The following is a 26,291-nucleotide window of genomic DNA, read 5'->3' on the forward strand; positions in this document are numbered from 1 at the left end:
GCAAATATATTCATTCTATTTTCTTTCACATATTCTGCAAATAGCAATGTAAGTGATCTTGTCAGATGATCATAACATGAAATGGAATCTTCAAGAGGGTCAAGAGAATTTTGCTATGATGTTTATACCACTAGTTAAGATGCAAAGTATTTTGTACTTTTACTCAACCCAGTAAATAAATTTAAAACTTCACAGCTGAGTTATAAGAAATTATTTAAGTGTCAAAATAAAGAAGAATCAAACATGATGTGGAGAGATTCTAATTTCTTTGGGAGCCTAGCAGCGTCCAATCCTTTCAGTCAAAAGGGTGAGGAGTACTCACTGTCAGGTTCCAGTTGATCTGGGGGATCCTCATGTGAAGGTTGAAGCTGAACAGAATCAGCAAGACTCCAGTCACCACAAATGCACTACAGCTTACAAACTCAAAGAAGTAGAGACCTTCACACGGGGAGCAATCCATGATGGTCTCAATGCAGATGAATGCAATCAGGGCCAGAATCTAGGAAGAAAATTGAAAACGCATGTGGATATTTAGTACACAAGTGTGGACATATATCCCTGCCATGCCTGAAGCTGAACACCACCAATGTACAGCTGCCCAGTTGTCCTCTGGGAATAGGACTGTAACTGTTAGAAATATGACTTGCTTTGACTCAGACATGTTAACAGGTAAGGGACCTGAACGGAAGGACCACATTCCCAATGTCAACAGTGAAGTCCTCACTGCTGTGCTGGTGTGCAGTGGACCAGTGCAAGCTTCTGACCCTTAGAAAGGACGAAACAGAAGGAATACCTCTGTGGGATTTTAGCTTCTCTGCTGCCATCATTTTCTGTATTTCTTATATCTGGTTCCCAGTCCTGGTTTCTATACCAACTGTGCCAAACAATGAGAATGCACAATCTTATCAATCTGCAACTTGGTTTTTCCTGGAGTCACACAAACCAACTGGCACCCCAAAGAGTAACAGGTATAATCCTCTCTTCCCTGACTTAGAAGTCCCTGAAAAGTAGAGGCCTTCCTGGATTTTTCTGTTTTGTTTTGTTTTTTGTTTTGTTTTGTTTTTGTTTTTTGGTACTGGGGATTGAACTCATGACTTTGTGCTTACCAGGCAGGCACTTACACCGCTGAGCTAAATCCCCAGCCTAAAGAGGCTTTCCTAATTAACTCAAATGCTTGATAAAGTTTATCACTGGACTTTGTTTGGAGAAGATGGACCAGTTGCTAATAAAATAACATTTAAAAATCTCTCAATAAGAGAATTGGTCTTTCTCGAGAACCTAACATTCTAAGTAATATGTCCCAAGAATTTGAAGCTCATAAAGATTTATCATTGGAAATGGTAATTACCAAGGGAACGTTTAAAGGGAGAGTTCAGGAGGAGGAAGGGGTACGAGGCTGAATGAATGGTCCCATGATCAAGGGAAAGTCAGGTGGTCTCAAGCACTCACAGCCAGATCAGTTCTGGGGCTCCTGGGTCTTGGCTCTGTTCCCAACCATCTCACAGTCCATCCTATGTCAGACCTGTGCCACCATCTCCTGGCTGGCCCCCACCTTGCAAGGTCAGGGAAGCAGAAGCAACTCTGAGCTCCTCTCAGGCCAGCAGCACAGCATCCCCCGGAGCTTGTGAGAAATGCAGAAGCTCCGCCTCCTGCTTTGCCCTGCACAGTCAGAATCTGTTTTCTGAAAAGAGCCCTCGATGATTAACGCGGAAGAGGTAACCAAAACACAGGCCACTCTAGGGTCCTCTCCCAGAATAGACCATGTATCTTTCTGTGTCCTGAGTGTATGGGGATTGGAAAGGCCATCCCCTCTTACTCCTAAGGCATCAAGCACAATAATTTGCACACAGGTGGCCAAAGGGGGCCAAGGAGCCACAAAAGCCCCACACCTGCCACTCACAGCAGACAAGTCCAGCTCTTGATACTGTAGCTTTGCAGTTGTCTTAATAGAAAAGTGAAAGTATAGGTCTTGGTCAAAGGTCAAACTGGTCAAATTTCAGTTAGAAAGAATTAGCTTATGTGAGCAACTGTGAAAAAAAGGATCCAATTGTGCAACATGATGACTACAGTTTCTATGAAATGTATTCTATTTTTAAAATGGGTACGAGAATAGTTTACATTTTTTCACTAGAAAAAACTAAGATAATGTACATGCTCGTTAGCTTGGTTTGTGCCATTCCACAACATGTACAGATGTATTTCAAAATATAAGGTGTACATAAAAAATGTAGTTTTTATTTGTCCACTAGAAAATAAAAGATATGCATCTTTTGCGTACATATCTTATGCTTTTCCTAACAGCTCTCTTAAAGTCTCTGCAGAACCACAGGCTTTCATTCTCCATCTGAATTACATGCCTGACGCACAATCAATTCACAAAAGAAACAGTTCACATAAGGGAAACTTCTAAACTTCCTTTTTTTTTTCTTTTTCACCCCTGTAATCGGATCTACTAATCCTGGGCAAGAAATAACACACAGTGCTGATGAGTTACAAATGTTTCTGGTATGCTAACTTCAACCATATTTGTGTGGGAAGGTAACACCTACATTCTTAAATATTAAAGTAAAGATGGCTTCAAAAATATGCAAATCTGATAGGCTATTCATTACAATAGTGAACAAAACAGAATACTCCCCACTTTCTAGATCATGGTTCAATGTATAAGTTTTAAAAATTAAATTAAAAATAAAGTTAGCAACTAGGACAAAGGAGAAAAATTAAAGTCAGAAGGTGGATAAAGCATAATGAAGCCAGAGTGTGCAAACTGGACTTCGGGCCCTGGAAGGTGGACTGACAAGGACCAGCCGCGGAAGAGCTGCAGGAAGCAGGGAAGGTTCCCTGGAGAAGGGGGCTGTGAGGCAGGAGCAGCAGCAAGGTTCCAGTTGGGAGAGGAAGAACCACGGAGGATCCTAGAAGAAGTTGGGTACACAAAACCAGAGGTGCAGGCAGGTGTGCAGGTGCAACAGGCCTGTGGCTCTGTCCATGAGGGAAGCGCCATGATCTGATTTAGATCTTCAAAAGGCCACCAGCTACTGCAGGAGGAGACCACGGGAAGGCCTCCAGTGTAGGCTGGAGAAGAGCTCTGTAGAGGGGAGGGTGGCACAGATCAGGGTGGTGGCACTGGAGCAGTGCAGAAGACAGACTCCACAGGACTTGCTGGCACACGATGGGAAGTGAAAGGCACAGGGAGGCATGCATGATCCTCAGGTTTCCACCTGAGCACACGGAAGAACAGTGCTGTGCTGCCATACTGGCATGGGGAAGTGACAAGGGAACAGGAGACCCCAAGGGACGGGCCACACTGTGGTTGAAATGACTATGGGTTTCATGTGGGTTGGTGGTTAGATCTCGAGTGTCGAGGGGAGGATGGGATAGAGATGCAGTAGGAGTCATGGGACAGGATAAGACCCCTCCTGGGGTAGTAGAAACAGAAAAGAGGAGAGTTGAGGGCTACTCTTGGACACTCTGTCATGTTCAGGAGAGAAAGAATCAGGCAATTGAAAGTGAAATTTCAGTTTGCCAGCTACCAACTAGATAAGAGAGTCAGCCTCCAAGAGAGCCTCAAGCATCCATCCTTCTGGGGGCTCTTGTCCTTGTGACATAATGAGTATGGCTGACCTGTCAGTGTTGCAGAAATAAAGTCACAGGTTAAGTCAGAAAAGTCACTGTGGTTTCCGTCTTCCTCTCTGTCTCTCTGGGATTACTGACACTGGGGGAAATGAGCTGCCTTATCAGCATGCACAGCAGCCCTAGGGAGAGGCCCAGCTGCCATAGAAGAAAAGCCTCCTGCCAATAAGCACATGAATGAGCCATCTAGGAAATGCTCCCCCCAGTTGAGCCTACAGGGGACACAGCCCCAGGCAACAGCCTGAGTACAATTGTGTGAACCACAGCAAAGCCACTCTAGGATTCCTGACCCCCAGAAGCTGAAGCATAGTAAAGGTTTGTAGTTTCTAGCCACTAAATTTTGGGGTAATTAGTTATGCAGTAGTAGATAACACATTAGAGGGAGACCTCACTTATGTTATAATTGCTAATATTAGTAACAAGTCTATTATTCACTGATTACCTATGAAGCAAGCACCAGATTAACATGTATTCCCCAGACGCAACCCTGTGAGGTAGACATTAGCTCCATCTTGCAAATAAGAAAATAGAGATCCTGAGATGTAGACATGTCCTAAGGGGCTGTGGGGCGATTTTGATCCTCAGTTGCTCTTGCCCTACTGTCCCACCATACCATTTCTCTATTGGTTCCTAATCCAGAAAATAGCATCCCTGCATGCCTCAAATGGCAATTATGCTCAAAATAAAAAATGATATAAAAATGAAATATACAAAAAGTTATCTATAAATAACTTGTATACAAAATAAGGAAATGTTGGGGCTGGGGATTTAGATCAGTGGCATAAGCTCCAGCTTGCAAGCGCAAGGTTGTGAGTTTGATCCCTGGTACCACAAAAAAAAAAAAAAAAAAGAAATGTTATATCTACTGATCTTTACATGGATATATAGTTTCTAAACTATAAAACTGTATTAAACATCTCATTTTCTTTTTCTTATAAATAGTATCCACAGGTATTTGCACAATAACAAAACAATACATTCTTTTTAATGACAATGTAATATTTATATGTAAAAATATATAAATATACCATACCTATACACATACCACAATTTAATCAACTCCTCTGATTTTTAGATGGTTTCTAATACTGTGTCATTACAAGAATGACATCTGACCCAGCAAAACGCCAAAATGTCTCCAAAACAGTGAAATCTAATAATCACAGCTGAAGTAAACCTACCTATCAACCAATAAGACAAAGAACTCAAAGTTATCCTCCAATCAACCAGTAAGTTATCAACCAATAAGACAAAGAACTCAGTCAAAGCCAACAACTACAAGATAATCAAGAAATCAAAAGTAATTCAACATACAGCAACTTTACAGAGGACAAAAATCACATGGGAAAATTTTACAGAGATGTTCAAGATGTAAATAAGGACAAGCTACAATACGCGCTAATCAGGAGGTCACAGATGTCCTTGTAGGGCCCTTTCCAAGTACCAACCAGTTAACCCAGAATATTTTCAGAGTAGATAAGTAAACTGATGTTACCAAGCTGTCAGGTTCCCATAACTGTGACTAAGTATGATTGGCAACATCAAAAAAAAAACAAAGGGTGGGGGCTGGGGATTAAGCTCCGCGGCATAAGCACCTGCCTTGCAAGCAGGCAGTCCCCCCCCCCTTACCGATTTAAAAAAAAAAAACAAAGGGAGGGGAGGAGCCAGCACTTGCTGGTTATTGTAGCACCTTACCACTGATCACTAATCTGATATAAACTATTAAGGCTTTCTGGAGGCCTTGGGATAAACAGTACTGTTCACCACCACATCCAGTTCTCTCTGTGTAGGCACATTTGGAGTTTATGCTGTGAAGTTTTCCAGAGGTGTATTGATTCTAGGTGATGAGGCTAATGCTTCAGGGTCCCCCACTCGCATCAGATCGTTGCAAGATCCTGGAAAAAACTCTAGTGGAAACATCTAGCAATGTGTTTCCATAGTTATGTTTGGTAAAACCTTACTACAAAAGCAAGCAATTTTAACCTCAAACAGCTAAGACAACTACCTCTTTTCACTCTAACTTCCTCCTGGTCACAATTTTTTGGGCCAGATGATAATGGTGTAGCAATGGGCATTTTGAGACTTTCATTGGAAGCTGATACAGGTATCCATTAAATTTAGGAGCCCTCCCAATGTCCACCACACTGACTGACCTGACATGTGACAAAGGGACAGGTCCCCAGATTTCTAAGATAAACTTGTCCTATCATAACCAACTACAGTATGTGAATAGTGGAAGAGAAATGAGCTTGAAACATATGGAGCTGAAAGCCTATCTGTGGAAAATTCTTCAGCTTATCAAGTATGAAACATAAGGGACAAGTCCTACTGTCACTCGCACAAACACAGAAGTTGTACCTTATCAAGATGTGCTCACTGATGCAGCATATGCAACCGTGAACACGCACCACATTTTCTCCCTTTTTTCTGGTGGGAATCACATGAAACAGAACTTATTCCAGAGTTTGTAGAGAACAAAAACTACAGCAGTACCACAAACAGCAAGTATGTATACGTGGGAGGTTGCAGTTCTGTGTTCCCAATGTATCAGGTTATATCTTGGTTTTTCTGTCAAATTTTGAATTAACAAAGTCTGATAGTTCAAAAAAAAAAGAAAAGAAAAGAAAAGCCACACAAAACTTCCTCCAATGTTCTGGTTACAATCTCCTACACATATGCATCAATAAGTCAATGTATAAAATGTATTTCCTCCTCATTATACTGGGAATCAAATTCTACCTTTGCACTACATTCTTGGCCCCTTAGAAGAGAATACTGACTCTTTTTATGTAATATACCTAATAGATTGGCTTTGTATAGTTTTTCAGAATTGCTGAGCACACTGAAATTCAAATACAATATAAAGGATTAAAGGATCTAATTGGAAGCCAATGCAAAAGAAAATACCTTTTTTTTTTTTTTTTTTTTGGTACTGAGGATCATGACCTCTCATTTGCCAGGCAGGTGGCTCATGCCACTGAGCTAAATCCCCAGCCCCAAAAGAAAATGCTTTTATATTCATAATTTCTTATTTTTCTGTTCTTTCTTAAAGTTGATCTCCAAAATAATCCCTCAAGGTTGTATCTTTAGTTGCACTATCAAGACTACTTCAGTGTCCTCAATCAATTAAAAATGTTTACCTTTCATAGACATTTCGTCCTTGGGGAAGAGTTAGAAATCCCACAAGGCCTGAGCCGGTGAGTGAGGCAGGTGAGGACACCAACGTTTTTATGCCCCTGCCCTTCTGCTGAGTGGCAGCTGGGCTTCTAGAATTGCTTCAGGAAGTGGCAAGAATGGGATAAGTATGTCTGAGTAAGAGAGAATATTTCGAGAGAGATTAATGGCAATGTCTTTTGCTGTAATAAAATTTTAAATTTAAACACACCATATTATTATCAGTCCTTGAGACTTTTAATTTATGTATATGTTTTTATATACATATCAAATAATATGAATATATAAGAAACAAATATATGTAACCATGAATATATGCAAATATATCACATAGATATCAGTTTAGGAAGAATTTACAATAAAAATATTAATAGTGAATCTATTCTATAGAAATGTAGGTAGATTTTTTAGTCTGCCCTTATTTTCCAAAATGTCTATGATGAGTATACATTTTAATAAGAAAAAAATTGTATGTTCCATGTATGAACACTTTTTTTAAAATCTAGGTTTATTAAGTTTATACCTACTTTATTATAAGTGATGTCTTAGAACCAAGTCTTTGCTTTGAAGCCATTCATGAATATTTTAAATGAAATTTAAAACTTTAATGGAAAATGAAAGCCACTCTACAAGTCTATGTTGATTCCATTTCTTTATCAGAAGAGTTCATCATTTCCAGTGACTCCCTGGTCACACACAAGCCTGTGTGCAGGCCACCACTGAGTGTGCTGGGTGTGGCAGCACATACTATAATCCCAGCCCCAAGAGGCTGAGGTAGGAGGACTGCTGTGAAATTGAGGCCAGACAGAGCTACACAGCAAGACCCTGGCTCAAAAAAAAAAAACCTAAATAAGTAACTTTTGATAACTTAAAAATCAAAATAACTACCTACAGGACAGCGTCTCCAGTGACACGAATCTGGAGGGTCCTATGTGACATTAGCAAGCAGCTCTCCCAGCATTCCACAAGAGTGCAAGTCACTGCTGGGTGAGCCGCACTCCTGCACTGGCTCACATGGTACCAGGAACCATCTACTGAAAACGTACCTAGGATTATGTTTCATAGCAGCACTGCAAACCGAGAAACCACCCAATGAAAACCAAAATTGTCAAATGAATTCCAATCTGTCATGAAGGATGCAAGAGTAGTCAGTGCTGATCACTAAATATCTGTACTTTCCAGCACATGAGATGACTCTGCCCACCTCCCCTGAAACTGTGTGGGGCCAAGAGACTACTTTCGGTCAATGAATTAGCAAGTGTGTCACCTTCAGCAGATCTGTGGCCAGCATGAGACTTCCCTGGGCTCTTCCCTCTACCTCTGCCTTGGTTCCAGCAAGCTCAGTAGTGCTCCACCAGCCTGATCCCAGAGAATGCACACATGGGACAACTCTGGTTGGTTCCACTGCAGCACGGCCTAGTTCATTCTGACTGATACAGGGAAGGGACCTTCGTCCGTCTGGGAGTAAGGATGCAGTGGCACCTTGATTCGCAGACTTAATTCTTTCCATGATTCTGCTCACAAACTGAATTGATTATGAACTGAATCAAATTTTCCCGTAAGGTCAATATCAAACCTAACCGAATTAAGTTCATGAACAGCACTACTATATCTTTAAAGGATCTGAGATTTTTGATGCCCATAATATCTCAAGGAAATGTTGGTCTCTATATTGGAGTCAGACATTATACCCTGTAAAGTTACTGATATATATATGGGCATCTGCCTTTAAGTGTTAAAAGTCTATTTTTTCTTTTTTTGTCTTTTTCCTTTTTATCGGTACCGGGGATCGAACTCACGACTGCCTGCTTGCAAGGCAGGCGCTTATGCCGCTGAGCTAAATCCCCAGCCCTGAAAGTCTATTTTTTCAAAGTAATATTTAGGTATCATTCCTTTCTTTGGCTAAAATTAGCCAAGCATCTATTATGTGGGAGGAATTATTGTAACTCCAAGCATACAGCAATAAAGAAATTCTGCAGGGATCAAATATTGTTTTTTTTTCCTTGGTCTTGATTCTTTTTCTTCTTAAATCATATATTCCTTTCATGATAAGTTACTTCAAACTACTGGAAGAACCAGGCAGAGCATACCTGAGCTTAATCATTACTTGTAACCTGGCGTCCTTCCACAGGCAGGAAGGGTATGGTTTGTCCTAAACAGTCTCCTCCTCCTCAAACCAGGAATCAGGCACAAACTTGTGACAAGTTCTCAGTTTCCAAGACACTGGGACAGGCCACAGAGCCCAGCTGCATGCTTAGGTAGGCAGGCCAGGCTCCACACCCACACTCATCTGCTCCCTCCTCTGCAGCATGGCTTATCTGTCTGTTCCCCCAATGAGGTCCACAGCAGAATCACAATGGAGATGGCCCAAGAGTCAGGCAAGCAAGGGGTGAGACCCAACAACTTCTTCTGTGTCACTGATCACTCTATGTCACTTGGAAACTAGGAATGCCAGTAACAAAGCTACCAACACATTCTATTATAAATCAGTCAGAGTCAAGTGCATTAGTCAAATAACTGACAAGGTGCCTAGGGCTTGATGCCATGAAGGGACTGAGACCAAAGTGCTGCTGGGTGCAAAACAGAGAATCACTGAGGGCTGGGGCAGCAGCAGAAGGCTTCAGATGGCTTCCTGGTCAACAGTGGACTCCAGCAGTCCTGGAAGAAAAGCAGGTGGGAACTGCGAGGCAGTGTCTGGCTTTTAACTGCACCCTTTGGGTAGGCACAGGGTGGAAGGTTAGGACAAAACCCAGTCCCTCATCAAAGTGCCTGTGTTTTTAAGTTTAGTGGTTCCCAAATTTTTTCTGACCAAAGAGCAGAGCACCTTTTATCTCCTAAACTAATGATAGGAAAAGTGGTTTGCAAACTATTACTCTGGTTAACGCTGGTGTTGTAATCTGAAGCTACTGATGCAGTCATATTCTTTTAGTTACAGAGCAGTGCTAAATTCACACAAGCCTGCAAGGCCATGTAGACAGCCATCTAGCTCTGAATTTTCTTTGTGCTAAGCCCCATACTATTTTCACCTTAATTTTATCCCTGTTCTTGACATACTGATAGCAGATCAGCAATTGCCAGTTCTGAAAAACCACACAACCTGTTTACCTTTACTTGCTAAATGGATAATGTTACTTTAGCACAGGATTTCTCCCCAGCACACCTATTAACACTTTGCACAGAGGTGTTTGGAGGGAAACCAATTTGAGAAACCCCAAAAGCATGTGCTGGTCAATACTCAATCAGCTTTACACAATTTACAGAGTAAAAGCACAGAAGCTCATTGACCTAGTAAGGTAGCAAAGACACAGGGCCACATTCACTGAGTGGTGACCACATGTGTACACAGAGGTGCCCACACTGCCCTCACAATCCGGCAGAGCTCTAATCAGCTCTAACACATTCAAAATTAAAAGGTCTCTTTTCTCACAAAAACAGAAAACATTGAAGAGCCAGATGTGGCTTGTATTCAGTAGCAGAACCCAGCAGGTGAGCTTCTGATGGAAGATCTCAGGATGTGAAGGGCAGGAAGGGCACTGGATGGGGCCAGGTGATGACTCCTCTTCAGAAAGCACCTGGTGCCTCAGCACCCTGAGGACATTAAGATGGGATTGTGCAGCCAGATGACAGAAGAGGCATAGGATATTTCCCAACCGTTTTCCAATCAGTATCCATGAGCATCTGCTAAATGACAAATGCCCTAAAACCTAAGCTTCCATGTTACACAGTCTGCCAAGAGGCTCCATCACCTTGTAACAACAATGCCTCACAATGAGGGAGCATGATGCATAAGGCATCGAGGGCACCATCAGGCTCTGTGACCACACGTATTACCTCCAATCCTCATACCTGTTTAGGAAGTGCATGCCACCTCCACTGTGTGGCTCAGGTGTTTTCAAGGACCCAAGGCTAGTTTTTCCCATACCTCAATCTCCCCCAGGAGATGCTTAATATATAACTTTCGGGGAGTTGTCCCACATCTTTTTGTGTGTGTATGTGTGTGTGTGTGTGCACACGTACATTGCTGGGGAATGAACACAGGGCTTTGCTGGGGATTGAAGCCAGGGCTTCGTGCATGCAAGACAAAAGTACTACCACTGAGGCACATCCCCAGTCCTCCACATTTTTAACCACAGGGGAAACCGGGGAACAAAGCATGAGGCAGAGGGCAGGGAGAGACAGTACAATGAGGGTGTCTGACTTCTCCCCTTCTTCTTAAGGGGATCTCACTCTAGGAATTTCTTACACTCTTCTGAGAAAAAATAATCTGGGTCCTTCTGTCTCATTCCTCAAGCAGGGTAGATTTAAGATATAATATTCTTCTCTCCCTTGAAATAACAAAGCAATGAGCAAATACTTTTTGGTTCTGAAACAAAGGTAGGTATAAATTGTAGGTATTTGTAGGTATAAATTATTTAACTTGCATCGATGTCTCTGTGTTTCTGCACATGATCTTTAGTTTTCCCCTAAACACTGCCTAAACCAGGGATGTAAGAGTTGCAAAGGGTTAAAAGAAAACTACCTGCTCTGGAAAGGTACAGAAGGCCTCTAGGGCTAACCTTCCACTCCCCACTGGCAGGGAAGACTAATCAGTGGTGATTAGTGGAGCAAAGAAGCCAAGAAACAGAAGCAAATATGTCTCACTGTTAAGAAAGATGAGACGAGGGGGCTGGGGATTTAGCTCAGTGGCATAAGCGTCTGCCTTGCAAGCAGGCAGTCTTGAGTTCGATCACCGGTACTGATAAAAAGGAAAAAGAAAAGAAAAGAAAAGAAAAGAAAGAAAGATGAGACATGTGCTGGGCATGGTGGTACACAACTGTAATCTTGGCACTCAACAGTGAGACAGGGAAGTCACAAATTTCAGTCTTGTCTGGGCACCTAGCAACTTAGCAAGACAATGGCCCAAAAAAATAAAAAAGGAGCCAGGGATTTAGCTCAACAGTTCAAGTGCTTGCCTGGTAAGTGCAAGGTCCTGAGTTCTGTCCCTGGTACCAAAATAAAAAATGAAAAAAAAAATACAAAAGGGCTGAACTGTAACTGTGTGACAGCGTGGGGTCCAACCCCCTCATCCACCCTGGAAGCGGGTGGATAAGGATGAGAATGAGGATGAAGAGAAGGGGGAGAAAGAAGAGAAACAAGGAGAAAGAGAAGAAAAAGAAAAGAGAGAAGAGGAAAAGAGGAACAAGGGAACAAAGGAAAGAGGAAAAAGGGAAAGGAAAAGAGGAGGAGAAAGGAGAACGGAGAAGAAAAAAAAAAAGAAGAAGAGGAGGAAGAGGAGAAAGGTAAGCCCCGGCATGATAGAGTATGCTTGTAATACTAACACTTGAGAGGCCGAGGCAGGAGGATCCAGAGACTGAGGTAGGAGGATCACTGTGAGTTCAAGGCCAGCCTGAACTGCATAGCGAGACCTTGTCTCAAGGAAGAGAGAGAGAGAGAGAGAGAGAGAGAGAGAGAGAGCAGAAAAGGAGAAAAAGATGGAGAGGGAAGATAAGGAAGCAGGGGAGAAAGAGAAGGAAGGAGGAAGAACAGGAGGAAGGAGAGAAAGGGGAAAAAAGAAAAAAACAAAGGAAAGTGAGGAAGGAAGGAAGGATAGATAAATAGGGCCAAAAAAGAGGATGCCGCTGACTAGAGTGACATGGGCGGGGCAGACCGGGAAGAGGCAGCCATTCCTGCCAGCGGCAGTGCCCACTGTGGAGCTTGGCAAGGGTCTCGGCCTCCCTCCCTCCCTCACCTGGGCCGCCCGCGCTGTGCACCACGTGCCAACAGTCCAGAGTGGCCTTAAACAACAGTGACTTACAGAAAGATGTCAGGGACTTACTTTGCTCTTCTTTGACAATAAGATTACTATACCACTTTGGTTAAATTCTATATTTGTTAGGTTGCATATTAAAAAGTTAACTGCCATAAACAGAATTTTTAAAATTGGGCTTCTTTTTTAAAAGCAGTAAAAAAGTTTGTCTGAAAAAGTAAAAGTGAAGAGTAAGGGAAAAACTGGCTTTGCAGAACAAGATTGGGCAGAGCAAACAGACAAAAGGCAATTAAAAGTATACCCTAGAAAAGGCAAGAGCAGGGGCTGGGGATTTAGCTCAGCGGCATAAGCATCTGCCTTGCAAGCAGGCGGTCTTGAATTCGATCCCCGGTACCGATAAAAAGGAAAAAAGAAAAAAAAAAAATGTAAAAAAAAAAAAAAAAGAAAAGGCAAGAGCAGGTTACCGTGAAGAAAGTCACAATACCCTTAAAAATCATTTTTGTTTTCATTTATACTGATCATGTTTAGACATAATCACAGACTTTACAGTTCACTAAAAACAAAAACAAAACAAAACAAAACAAAAAAAAAACCTAGTAACAAACCTGCAAGCCACCTGAAGAATTCCACGGAGCTGGATATAAAGATGTCCACAAACCACTGGCCCTGCCTAGTTCGTGGCAATCAGTCATTTCTTATGAGCTTCACTCACGAGGTTGGCAGCCCCTGAGCCCAGCCCCAGACCAGGAGTTGAAGCTTCCCCATGGCATCTGGTAAACGCAATGAAGGTGAACAAGGACAGGTGCAGCGTCTATGCAGCTCCCTGACCAAAATGGCCACACTGGCGTCCCCATCACCACCACCATCACCATCACATACTTCAGGACCATGCACACTGTCCTGGGGAAGAAGAAGAAAACTGGCTTGCCTGTGACAAGCAGGGGCTGTTTCCCTAGTTCCAGATCCAAAACTACATTCTCCAAGAAATACAGATACATTTGCTGGTCGATGATCCTGATCTCACTTTACAAGCAGAGAAAATGAGGAATTAAAAACCCAATTCATAAAAACAAAATTTAAAAATAAAAAAAAAACTAATTTATATTCACCACACTGAGGATGTTAATCCAAGCCTTGTGCTCCAAACTGCCTATTCTGGTACATTCCCTGGGGCAATCTGCTATACTGGTTCAATACTTGCCCTTGAAACAGAATATCACAGCTAAAGACTTGATTTGTCACACGTTAGTATTTTTGTTTCCTAACCTGTTATCCTAAAAAGGCCAAGGGTTCTTTGCAATTCATGGATCTCACTCAAAATTATATAATGGATAAGAATGATTATCAAGGGGCTGGAAATATGGCCCAATGGTTTAGGCATCCCAGAGGGCAGCAGGATGTGCACCCCAGAGGGCAGCCACTCTCCAAGCTGGGCTGCCTCACCCCTGAAGGCTTTATTTCCATTGAATACTGAAGGGTGCAGGCTGTTAACACCCCAGAAAGCCCTTGCCTGGTTTGGTCTAAACCGGGTCCCAGTCCATAGGTCTACTCAAGCAAAACTCCTGATAGACTGTTTAAGCTGGGTTCTACTGTGCAAATAATTTTGCTATTTTGGAATCTTGAAGCCATAAATAAAGAGTTGAACTTTGGAATTTGCACTCAATCTCAGTCTTTTGGTAAGACTCACTTTTTTAATGCAAAGGTTTATACTTAAAAGCCTAAGTGAGCTCTAATGCACACATTATACCCACAGGTACTTGTGAACAGCAGCAGCAGTCAAAGAATGTCACAATCTTAGGGGAATTACGATACATTATGTTTTGGATATCCAACAACTTTAGAGCACATGAATAGTATTATCCAATGAAGTGCAAAACATTCTCTTGCTTTCAAAAGAAAATCCAGAAAAATCTTATGTGGTTTGATGATATAATTGCACATGATTTCAGAAAACCACAGGATGGTCAGCATCTTTCTTGCCAAGAGAATGTCCACAGAATTTTACTGCTAAAGCCACCCTGCCTAACAAGCTCCATTTTCAGACCGTTTAGATTAGTAATGGAGAAAAACAATGCTCATGCAGAGGACACAGGAAACAAACAGCCTTCAAGCCATACACATCTGAAGATGTTTAACGATGCTGCTGGCATTAGGATTTTCTTTCCCTCCTCCCTTTCCTTCATGCTCCTAGCATCACAGATGAGGCAGAAACCTCCAAGACAGCATCACTTTCCCACATCATACAAAAGCAAAGCTTTTCCCCTTTCCTTCTTTTTCCTGCTTTGATTCTTAGGGACCTCCTCACCCTATCATCTCTAGCAAACACCCTTCACCAAATGGAAATGGGACACTACTTTTCTTACTGAATGAAAGAAAAGTCAGCAGCTGTAGCAGGTTTCTGCTGAAGATCAGTAGGCCAAGAAAGTGAATTGCACATCCTAAAAGACCAAGTAGAAACCCAGGACAGCCTAGCTCACTGGGACCCGCAGCCCTAAACCCCCTGCACCATCAGACTGGTTCTAGCCTGCTTCCTGTGGAAAGGAAAATCAAGGAACTAAGCATTAGCTAGCAGGGAGCCAGGGAGACTTGAGTGCCTAAAGCCATGATCCAGAGGATTCTATGCTTACTCCACAGACTGGCTCCCACTGCTCCCAGTCCATCCTGCTTCCTCTTATAAAACAGAGCTCTCCAGGGCACTGCCTGTCCTGTGTTTTTAGCAGACATACACAATCAACAACTTTCCTGCTCTGGACTCCCACTCCCAATCTACCTCCTTAGTCTGAACTCTCTAAGGTGTGGGCTGCTATCCAACAGGACCCTTCGCCTCATCAAATGGGCATCTCTACTTAACATCCTCAGACATCCACAAAAGTGAGTGCAAAAGCCCCTTCTCTAACTTTGAATGGTATCACCACTTAGCATAGTGGTTTAAGAGCTGGGACTCTGGAGTCTCACAGTCCTGGTCTTTGATCTCCACTCAACTGCTTGTTAGCCTTCATGATCTTGGACTTTTCCTTTCTGGGCCTGCATTTTATAAATTGTGGAGTGGAGTTTTTCCAACTAACTCATTTGTAAAATGGATTAAGGGGCAATTATGACTTGATAAGGTTATTGTGAAGATAAAATGTAAAGTATTTAGCAATGTCTGCTCTTCAGAGTATTTAAAAAATGGCAGTCAGTTGGACATGGTGGCACATGCCTGTGATCCCAGCACTCAGGAGTGTGAGGTAGAGGACTGCCATAAATTCGAAACCAGGCTGGTCATGCAATGAGTTCAAAATCAGCCTGAACTATGTAGTGACACTTTGTCTCCAAAAACCAAAATAAATAAATTTATAAATAAATAAGTAAATGGTAATCAATGTCTTAAGTACGTGAAAAGTCTAACAGAACTCAAGACACACGCCCTGATTCACCAGCTCCAGTGTGGGGGGAAAATGTATTCCCAGCACATGTCACAAGGCCCTCCAGACTGAATAATATCTATTGCAGTACATATATACCACATTTTGTTTACTGCTCATCTGTCAGTGGATACTTGGATTTTTTTCCACCTTTCAGCTACATGAATAATGCTGTTATGAACACAGTGTACAAATATCTCTTCAAGTCCCTGCTTTCAATTCTTTGGGCAAATAACTGCAAGTACAATTGCTAGAGCATATGGTAATTCTATTTTTAATTTCTAGGGATCAAAAATTTAAGCACGAGTTGGGGATGGAGGCATATTTATATGACTTACTTTTTCTTTTTAAAAATATACACTGGAGAGACCTTGTCTCAAAAAAAAAGCACTAAAAAGTCAGAAGTAACTACACAGCAACAGTAAGCCCCTTACTGCCCAGAATGGTATCTCTAAATACTGTTTCTCACTGAAGGAAATGAGAATTTCTTGATGAAATGGCTAATTTAGGTCCAAGCAGGAAAACTGTCTACATATATTATATAAATATATATATACACATACACACACAAACACACATGCACAGATGTGCACACACACTTTTCACTTAAAAGAACAAGGGTTCTCGGAGAATTCCTGGACTACGGTGGGAGGATCACATGTGCCTGAACATCCTGTGCTCAGAGAGTGAAGCGAATGTACCTGAAGGACAGGAGCACAGTTTCTAAGGCACTCCCATTAGTCAAGTCGGGGACAATGTGAGTATCAAAATCAATAATAGGGCTGGGAGTATAGCTCAACAGTAGGGCTTGTGCTCAGCCTATACAATCTCCAGCTGGAGAGAGGAGTATGTGGAGCTAGTTATTAAGATCTATGAAAAAATTCACATTTGTAAGTCTATATGAATATAAATGAGGGGAGATGGGAAAACTCTTCCTTATAGTAAAAAATTCAACTTGTAAATGTGGAAGGACAAATTTATAAAGATCACTTTTGGCAACCACCATAGTACTTGATCCAGGCAAGAATCATCAATGGACATGGAAATGAATGAAGGAAACTTTGCAAGAATGTAAAAGATATTTTACCTAGTCTAAAAGTATCCTCTATAAAAAATGTATTAATTACATAGGAAAAATAACTTGACAGTGAAGGTCCCAGTAATAGAAAAAAGTTTACCTCGTTTACCTCTCATATGATGTACTGAAAAGAAGCATCATTGCTTTTGTGGGATTCCTGACAATGCCACAAAATAACTAGAATCCAAACAAGAGAAAACAGCAAACCCAAACCAAAATAAACTGGCATGTATTCTTCCAAAATGTCAATGGCACGAAAAACAAGGACTGAGGAACTACTCTAGACTCAAGGAGATTAAAGAGACATGACAAGTAACTGCAATAACAATCCATTACTTTCTTATACTAAAAGAAGAGTTTTGAAAAAATGAGGAAAACATGAAAAAGGTCCATAGCCTGGCTAATACAACTGAATCAATGTTAATTTCCTGGCTTTGGCAATTCTACTGTGATTAGATAACAAAATAGCCTTGTCTTTAGGATCTGAGTTTTTAGGGATAAAAAAGCACTAAGTCTGCACTGCACTCTGCAAAAGCCTTAAAACATAAATGTTTACATTATATATAGACAGAAAGAGAAAAAATAAAACCAAAATAATAAATTAACATTTGGAAAATTCAGGTAAAAGTTGAAAGTATATATTGTTTTGTACTATTCTTGCAACCTTTCTCTTAGGTCTGAAATGACTTCAAATCAGAAAATCTTAACCAACTACTAAATGTTGACATATATTAAATGCATAAAATTCTACAAGTCTGCATTGACATTACAAATCCACTGTTCACTTAAATATTCTCAACTTTTTGCTAAAGAGTTGCTAAAAAAGCATCAGTTTGTTATTTAGGAAACTGATAGAGGCAAAAATCAAGCATGTACCTTGCCCATCTGGTACAAGCTCTATTTCCAAGCAGGCAAATACATAATCATAAAAATCCCTTGAAAAAACTTCAGCTAACAAACACAGAAGGAATGACACAATAAGAAAAGCACCATTTGGTAATGCCTGGGTCTGAGAGGCCTGAGTCTCTCAATTTACCTGAAAACTAAAGGACATTAACTTTGCTGAATTCAACCCAAAAAATCTTGTAAGTCTTCTGTTCACTTACCTAAGTCATCCTCCTAACCCCCATTTGAGTCATCGTTCTCCCACTAAAGTTTTCTCTGGTTCTGTTTAGTGCAAACCAATTTTATCTCTATTTTCCTGTAACCCGTGCTCTACACCAGTGGTTCATGTACTTGGTTCATCTGGGGAGCTTTTCAAAATCTGATTCCCATGCTGCAGTTCAAACAGGGTTTCTCACACTTGACCCCACTCATGTTGTGGACCAGATTATGCTTCCTGTGAAAGGCTGACCTGTACACTGTATGATGCTTAGCAATATCCCTGGCCTCCACACAGCAGCTGCCAGTACTCAGCCTCAGTGGTCACAACCAAATGCATACTGAGATACTGCCAAATGTCCTTGAAGGGGGCAAAAATTCTCTCATCCCTATGAGAAATGACTGATCTGTTAACATCACTAAATGAAGAATTAAAGAGGAATATTAAACAAATGGATCAAGCACCCACCTATCAATCTTAATTTCATTACTGCCTGCTGCTGTGACTGCACAGACACAAGTTCCCCTGTCTCTGGTTTATAGGTGAGGAGAGAGTGAGAAGACCAGCTGTCGATACTTGAAATGTGGGTCATCTATGTGATGAAAGACCTCATTTCTTCAACAAATAGCATAAAAGAAAGGGGGAGGCTATTATACATTGAGGGAAACTTACACCAATCAAATGCAATGGATGGTTCTTGCTTACATCCTAATTCAAACAAAGCAAAAAGGTATTTTTGAGGTCAATAGAGACAAGTAATATACACTGGCTAGATGATAGTATGGAATTATTATTTAGATGTGTTACTAATATGGTGGACGTGTCACTTGAAAAAATGAGATACACATTTACTATTTATAATTGAAAGGTTAAGACACCTAAGAACTTTTTTTTTAATTTAACAAAAAGAAGGGTTGAAGAAACAAGAATGCAAAACAGTGCTAACTATCCAAGCAGGAACTGTTGAAGCAGGATGCTAGTACATAAGAATGTGTAATACTCTTTTCTTCAGTAATGCATTGTATTTGAAATTTTCTATATTAAAAAGCTGAATTTTAAAAGAATGCTGAAGAATATACTTAGAATACATAAAATCTCAATCTCTACAGAAAGCAAACAACTCAATAAATGAGTAAGTAAAAGATATGAATAGACTTGTCACAAAAAACATCCAGGTGGCAAATAAGCACATGAGAGATCCTCAGTATCATTAGCCATCAGGCAAATGCATATTAAAACCACAATCATATACCATTTTACAGCCACTAGACTAATTATAACTTAAAAAATAACAATTACCAAGTGTTGGCCAAGATAAAAAGCAATGAAATGTCACACACCACTAGTGAAAATGGTACAAGCCCCTCTGAAATTGTTTGGTAGGTTTTGTTTTGTTTTTGTTTTTTGAAACAGGATCTTGCTACATAGTTCAGGCTGGCCTTGAATTTACTATGTAGCCCAGGCTGACCTTAAATTTGCAGTAATTCTGCTTCAGCATAAGTACTGGGATTACAGGCATGTACTACACCAGCTGGCTAGTTTTGCAGATTTTTATAAATGAAACATACATATATTACGGGGCCCAGCAATCCCACTACTAGGCATTACCTCAGGGAAATGAAAATTATGATCAAACAAACACCTATATACAAATGATCATGTCAGCTCTATGCAAGATCACCCAAAAGTAGAAAGAAAAAAAAAATTCTATGGTTAAGCAAGAAGTAGTACATCCACAAAATGGAACTACTCAGACACAAAGAAGGGTAATACGACATACATGACAAGGATGATCTCACAGGAACCATGCCAAGTGAGCAAAGCCAGACTCAAAATGCTCTATACTGAATAATTCAACTTACATGACAGTCTGAAAAGGCAAAACCCTAATGATAGAGCTAAGATTATCAGTTGCCAGGGGTCAGAGAAATATAGGGAAAGAGCTGAGGGAGGCTAGCAGAGCATGTGCTTAGCATGCACAAGGACCTGGGTTCTACCCCCAGCACATATATACATATGAGGATAAATTCACACAGAAACAAAAGTGTTACACACAATGTGAACAGTGCTCATTTCTGATTGGTACAATTCCAGGAAATCTGTTTCCTTCAACTTACTAGTATTTTCGTTGTTTTGTTTATTTGTTTTAATTGTTAACTCCTTAAAAAGCAGTTTAAAAACAGGCAAAATGGTAGGTAAAGCCTCCCAAATTACTCTGTGCCCCTCGGTGATTTCCAGGCACTCAGCACTCCCTGGCCTTGGTCAGCTCTTCCCCTGCCCTGAAACTTGCTGACCCAGCTTCCTGACCCGGCCTCCAGCAATGCCCTGTTCCTTGATTTTGTTCCTTTTTACCTTAGTGCACAGTGGTGGCATTCTCAAAATTTGTGTCCAGTTCATTCCCTGCTCCATTTCCTATGAAAGTACAGTAATTACTAGCTGGGCATGACTGACTTAGCAGCCAAGAATGGCATCCACTATAAGACATTAAACCATGTCTAAGCTGGACCCTATCCAAAGGATGACAATTAGCATTCAATGTCAGCTTAGGACATGGGCTCAGGTGAAAGCCCATTAAGTTTCTAGACCCACTTAAAAAATGCAAAGGTGGTTTATCATTTGTCCTATCCATAGATAAGAGACTTGAGATTGTTAGAGTGCAAGATAAGACACAAATTACAGCAACACAGCCAAACTGGTGCCATCAGCCAAACTGGACTCTAATCTGAATAAACTTAAGGCCAAAGATTCAGCAATAAAAACATAAAGCAGAAGAGAACGGAGAAGTTGAGTGAAAACAGGACAGGCTGGTAATATCCGTCATGCAGAAGCTGAGTGCAGATCCATCAAGGAGGAAGCAAAAGATTTCATTTTTTGTGCAGGGGTGTGTGTGTGTGTGCGCCTGTGTGTTGGAGGGTTGTCTACAAATCTTTTCTTGAATGCTTTGTTTTCATATTCACAGCAGAAAGCTATTCATTAATGAAATGATGAAGCTGAAACCTTACTAAATACATAGTTATGAGTCCTTGTACATGCTAGTAACATCTCAGAGTGATATTTAAAACATTTGCTTATCATAAAAGCAAAACAAACAAAAATCTAAATCAAAACATTACAGCTCTGTGATTTATCTTTAGTCTAAGCAAACCAGCAGGCAAGCCAGCAGCCTATTTGCTACAGACAATAAAAACAAATTAGCATCCAAATATTACAATTTTAGAATTCCAGTTCAGTTAATGAAGAAGGTCCAACTCCAAGTCAGTCTCTTGATGAAGCACTACCAGCCCTGGAAACAATCCCTGGAGCAGATTTTTAGAGCAGGACTCTGAAAAGTTAATAGTAGTAGCAGGCAGATGGTGGAAACGACCCAAATCCAAAGTACCTCTGAACAGCAATTAGGGTCATATTTTTCCTCAAGTATCTGCAGTTTGGGCTCAAGTATCCTCAAATCCAGAAATGGAACCAAGGTATAGACAAAGAGTGTCCAGGCTAATCCCTCTAGTTTGCTGGACAAGTAGCCAAGGGGATTCCTAACACTCACAGACATAAGGGAAGTCCTGGGTATTATTTTCCTTTCTAAATGCTTTTCCTCCATCTCTCTTATATTCCTAATCCCAGGTAATCTTAACGTGCAGGGCAGATGCAGACATCAATGATGCTGAAGGAGGGGATTTTCCCCATGCCATCAGAGGAATTAAGAGTCCCAAAGAGGTGAATGAACACATACTAACTTTTTCTCTCCCTGTCCTCCCATCTGAGAATTAAAGGGGCTAGTTTTGTGAACACAGACCTCAAAAGGGATTCTAAGGAACAAGAAAGTACCCAGGAGACAGCAAAAGGAAAAATTCGTAGATGTTTACAGACTGTTGAGATCACCCCAAGGTGTACACATGTGGATCTGCCCCTAAATAGCACACTGAGAATTTAACTATGGGACGATTCTTTACTCAAATCCTAATCTAGCCACCAGGTGCACATACAAAGGAAAGATCCAAACAACACTGCAAAGATTTTATAACAGAATTGCTATTGAATCCCCAGTTCCTAAGAGGCTGGTCAGACAGAGCTTGCCACCTAAACCAGGCTGAGTCCCCTCTAAAGCAAAATGGAACAAAAATAATATTCTTCATAATATATAAACAAAATCAGATTCTCACAACAAAATAATCAAGTAGTCATGGTTTAACTATATAAACCAAAATTACCTGGCACAAAGAACCAGGAAAATGAATGGAAAGATGAATTCAGCAAAGAAACAGAAGATTATGTTTGAGCACGGTGGCCAGACTACCGCTGATGTTCACAGCTCAAGTTCTGTTAGTGGGTAAGCTCAGCAGGACGTGGGTCTCTGGAGGTGTGCCTTTGAACAGTATATCCCTGGTGCTATTCCCCTGTGCTCTGCTTCCTGGCCTCCATGAACTAAGAGTTTTGGTCCACCACACTTTTCTATCATGATGTTTTTGCCTTGGAGCCAGCAAACCACAGACCAAATCCTCTGACACCACGAGCCAAGTAAACATCTCTTCTTTAAATTGTGGGTATCAGATGCTTTTTCCAGCATCAGGAAAGCTGACAAATATGGACACCAAAATCTTAGATAACAAAAATAAAAATTGTAAAATAGTATCCAAAATTTAAAACTTTTGTACATTGAAAGACAGAATCAGTAAAATGAAAAGGCAAACCATGGAATGGGAGAAAATACTTGCAAATCATTTAAATGTTAAAGGGTTATTATCCAGAATCTAAAAAAACTCCTACAACTTAACAAATCCAATTTAAAAATAGGCAAAGACTCCAATAGGTATTCGATCAAAAGAAAATGTACCAGTGACCAAAAACCACATGAAAAGATCTTAATCAACAAAAAAATACAAATCAAAACCACAATGAGATACCCATCTAATGCTCCTTAGCATGGCTACTACAATTTTAAAAAGAAAAGGCTGTTGGTATGAATATAGACCAATTAGAACTCTGGTACTAGACCAATTAGGCACTACTGGTAGAAACATAAAATGGTACAACCATTATGCAAAAGAACATAAAGGTTACTTTAAAAATGTAACTAGAATTACTATATAACCCAGCAATTCTTCTGGGTATAAACACAAAAGATCAATGCATGATGAAATGAACAGCTACTTTGAAGGAAAAGAGACACTATGGTATCCAGTGCTGATTCCATAGCATGCTATGAAATCCACCAATACTATTATTCTTTGTTTAAAGTGATTTTAGTCTGTTTTGTATTGTTTAATTTCAATATATATGAAAGTATAGACAGTTATTTTAAAGAAAATGAGACATTATGGCAGCCGTTGTTGATTTCCTATTGTCTGGTTTTGAAGGCCTAAAAATGCCTCCATTACTTTGTTCTGATCAGTTTAATACTATTTTGTTTTGTATGAATCTGTTGAGTGTGAAGATATGGACAACTATTTAGAAGAAAACAAGAGATAATATGATAGACAGTGATGATCTCCTCTTGTCTTGCTTTGAAATCTGTGTCTCTTACATTGTGTTCTTATGATCTGCTTTGTTGTGTTTAGTTTTACCATCTTTAAAATAATAGTTTTTAAAAAAATAAAAAGTAAAAAAAAAAAACCAAAAGATCTGAAAATACCATCTCAGAAAAAGATTTGCATAATAACCAAATTCATAGGAACATTATTCCCAAGTATGCACTGGAGGGTGGATAACAAAATGTGACATATACATAGAAAGGAATATTATCCTGACTTTAAGAAGTTGAAACATTGGGGCTGGAGATTTAGCTCAGCGGCATAAGTGCCTGCCTTGCAAGCAGGCAGTCGTGAGTTCGATCCCTGGTACCGATAAAAAGGAAAAAGACAAAAAGACAAAAAAAAAAGAAGTTGAAACATTATGACACATGATATAACATGGATGAACCTGGAGGATACTATGCTAGAGAAATAAGCCACCATAAAAAGATACTGTAAATTCTATGGGCTGAGAAAAAAATGGGGCAAAGTAATACCGAAGTACATGAAAGGATATACAACACATGGCTGAAAACAGTCAAATGGAAAAAAACAAAAATTGGCATAGTTTACTAGCCAGAGAGATAAAAGAGAAGCTATTCCTACAATTTCCACAGAAGTTGAAAGCATAAAATAGGAAAACTACAAACAGCTCTTAAATAAATGACAATGATGAATTCTTGAAGCCATTATCAAAACTCACCCCCCAAAAAAACAAACAATAAAACCCCACTTCACTCAAGCTGTGAAGACAGCTTAAGTAGCCTTTCATCAAATAAACTGATTAGTTAGTTTAAAACCTTCTAAAAATGAGGCTCATATTATTTCATTGGCAAATTCTACCCAGCATTAAAAATGATATCAATTATACAAAATCTCTTCTAGAAAACAAGAGGGATCACCTCCCAATTCATATGATTACCAGCATTACCCTGATAGCAAAAACAAGGTAGTTTAAGAAAAGAACACTACCGGCCAATATTTCCTATGCATATAGAAAACAAAGTACTCAACAAGGACTAGGAAATCAAACCCAGCAATACATAAAAGAGAATAATATAGCTGATTGTGAGTTTTACCAGAGTAAAAAAGCATGGTGCCGTTTTTAAAAATCAGTAGATATATTCCACCATATTTAGCTGCTCAATGAAAAAATACACATCAATTGATGCAGGAGAAAACTGACAAAATTCAACCCTTGCTCATTATAAGTGCTGTCAGCAAATTTAGAAAAAAGCAGAGCTTCATCACCCTGAAATGGACCAGATACAACAAAAATCACATTGCTATAGATCCGACACATTAACCTATAGATCCGACAGAACCCCAAAATGAGTGGAGTGAAGAAATGGAGGAAGGGAGGGGTTGAGGTACCTACCTACAATGGAAAACTACTCAACAATAAAAAGAAATGAACTATTGATAAAACACAACATGAAGGGCTGGGGATATGGCTCAGTGGTAGACTTCTTGCCTTGCATGCCTAAGGTTCTGGGTTTGATCCCCATCACCATAAAAAATAAAAACAAACAGTATGAATGAATGCTGTATTATGGTCTCAAAAGTACATATTCTATGATTCCATTTTTAGGAAATTCTGGAAAAGACAAAACTATAGTCACAAGAAATGGATGAGCAGTTGTCAAGGGTTAGATGAAACTGGAAAGAGAAGGAAGAAGTGCTGTGTGTTGATAAGGCTGCTTTATATCCCTAACTATGATAGTGGAAAAATGAAGGGGTGTAGAGGTGTGTGTGTGCGTGTGCGTGTGTGTGTGTAGTTTTTCATAGAACCATATACCAAAAAGTCAATTTACTGTATATTAATTTTAAAACCAGAACAGTGGAGACCACCAACATCTTTGGCATGTGCCCAAACCAATACAGAGGAAACTTTTGCCAGTTATTTCATGCCTTCAGAAAGAAATGGTGTATATTCCCTAATTAAACTCAAAATGTGATATGAAAAATTCTAAATTAGTTTTAGTTATTTCTTTCAGAGCAAAGGCTTCAATTTTGCCACTGAAGGGGGCTGGGGATTTAGCTCAGCGGCATAAGCACCTGCCTTGCAAGCAGGCAGTCATGAGTTCGATCTCTGGTACCGATAAAAACAAAAAAGAAAAAGACAAAAAATAATTTGCCTCTCAATCATGAAACAAAAGACCAGTTTCCAAATGGCAACCAAAACAAAAGCAAGACAGAGTCTATTACGCTGGACAACCAGAGAAGCCGAAGACAGTGAGTCATGCTGTGTACTCATGGCTTGTGCTCTCTTCTGCTTGCATTCTGCATTTCCATTGAAAGTTAAAGCAATAATGTAAATCCATAGTTACAACTCTAAAAACCAGCCTGTGTCATACTCAAAGGAGAATTAAGGGCAGCATTTAGAATATCCCATTTCTGGGCTGGGGATTTCGCTCAGTGGCATAAGCACCTGCCTTGCAAGCGCGTGCGATCACGAGTTCAACCCCCGGTACCAAAGGAAAAAAAAAAAATCTAGAATACCCCATTTCTGTAAGTTTTCACACACTGGAACAAGATTAGAACAATATACATCTAATTATTAGTGGTGGTCATCCTCTCCAGCTGATGAGAATAGCAGGAATTTTCACTTTTTTCTTCCTTTTTGTACAATGGTCTGATTTTTATTAAAAGATAA

The 26,291-nt window shown here is 40.2% G+C and overlaps 1 protein-coding gene across 1 annotated transcript in view; it reads right to left on the reverse strand.

Annotated features, from left to right (window-relative positions):
• The window catches only part of Cmtm4 (CKLF like MARVEL transmembrane domain containing 4), a 56,357-nt gene that overhangs the window by 11,339 nt on the left and 18,727 nt on the right, over positions 1 to 26,291 (reverse strand). The window contains exon 2 of the mRNA XM_003471938.5: positions 323 to 499. Within this exon, the coding sequence (XP_003471986.2) occupies positions 323 to 499 (177 nt within the window). The remainder of the gene's footprint in view (positions 1 to 322; positions 500 to 26,291) is intronic.

Source organism: Cavia porcellus, unplaced genomic scaffold (genome assembly GCF_034190915.1).
Source record: "Cavia porcellus strain 051 isolate PalLab524CR breed Dunkin Hartley unplaced genomic scaffold, mCavPor4.1 scaffold_4, whole genome shotgun sequence".
NCBI classification, from domain to species: domain Eukaryota; kingdom Metazoa; phylum Chordata; class Mammalia; order Rodentia; family Caviidae; genus Cavia; species Cavia porcellus.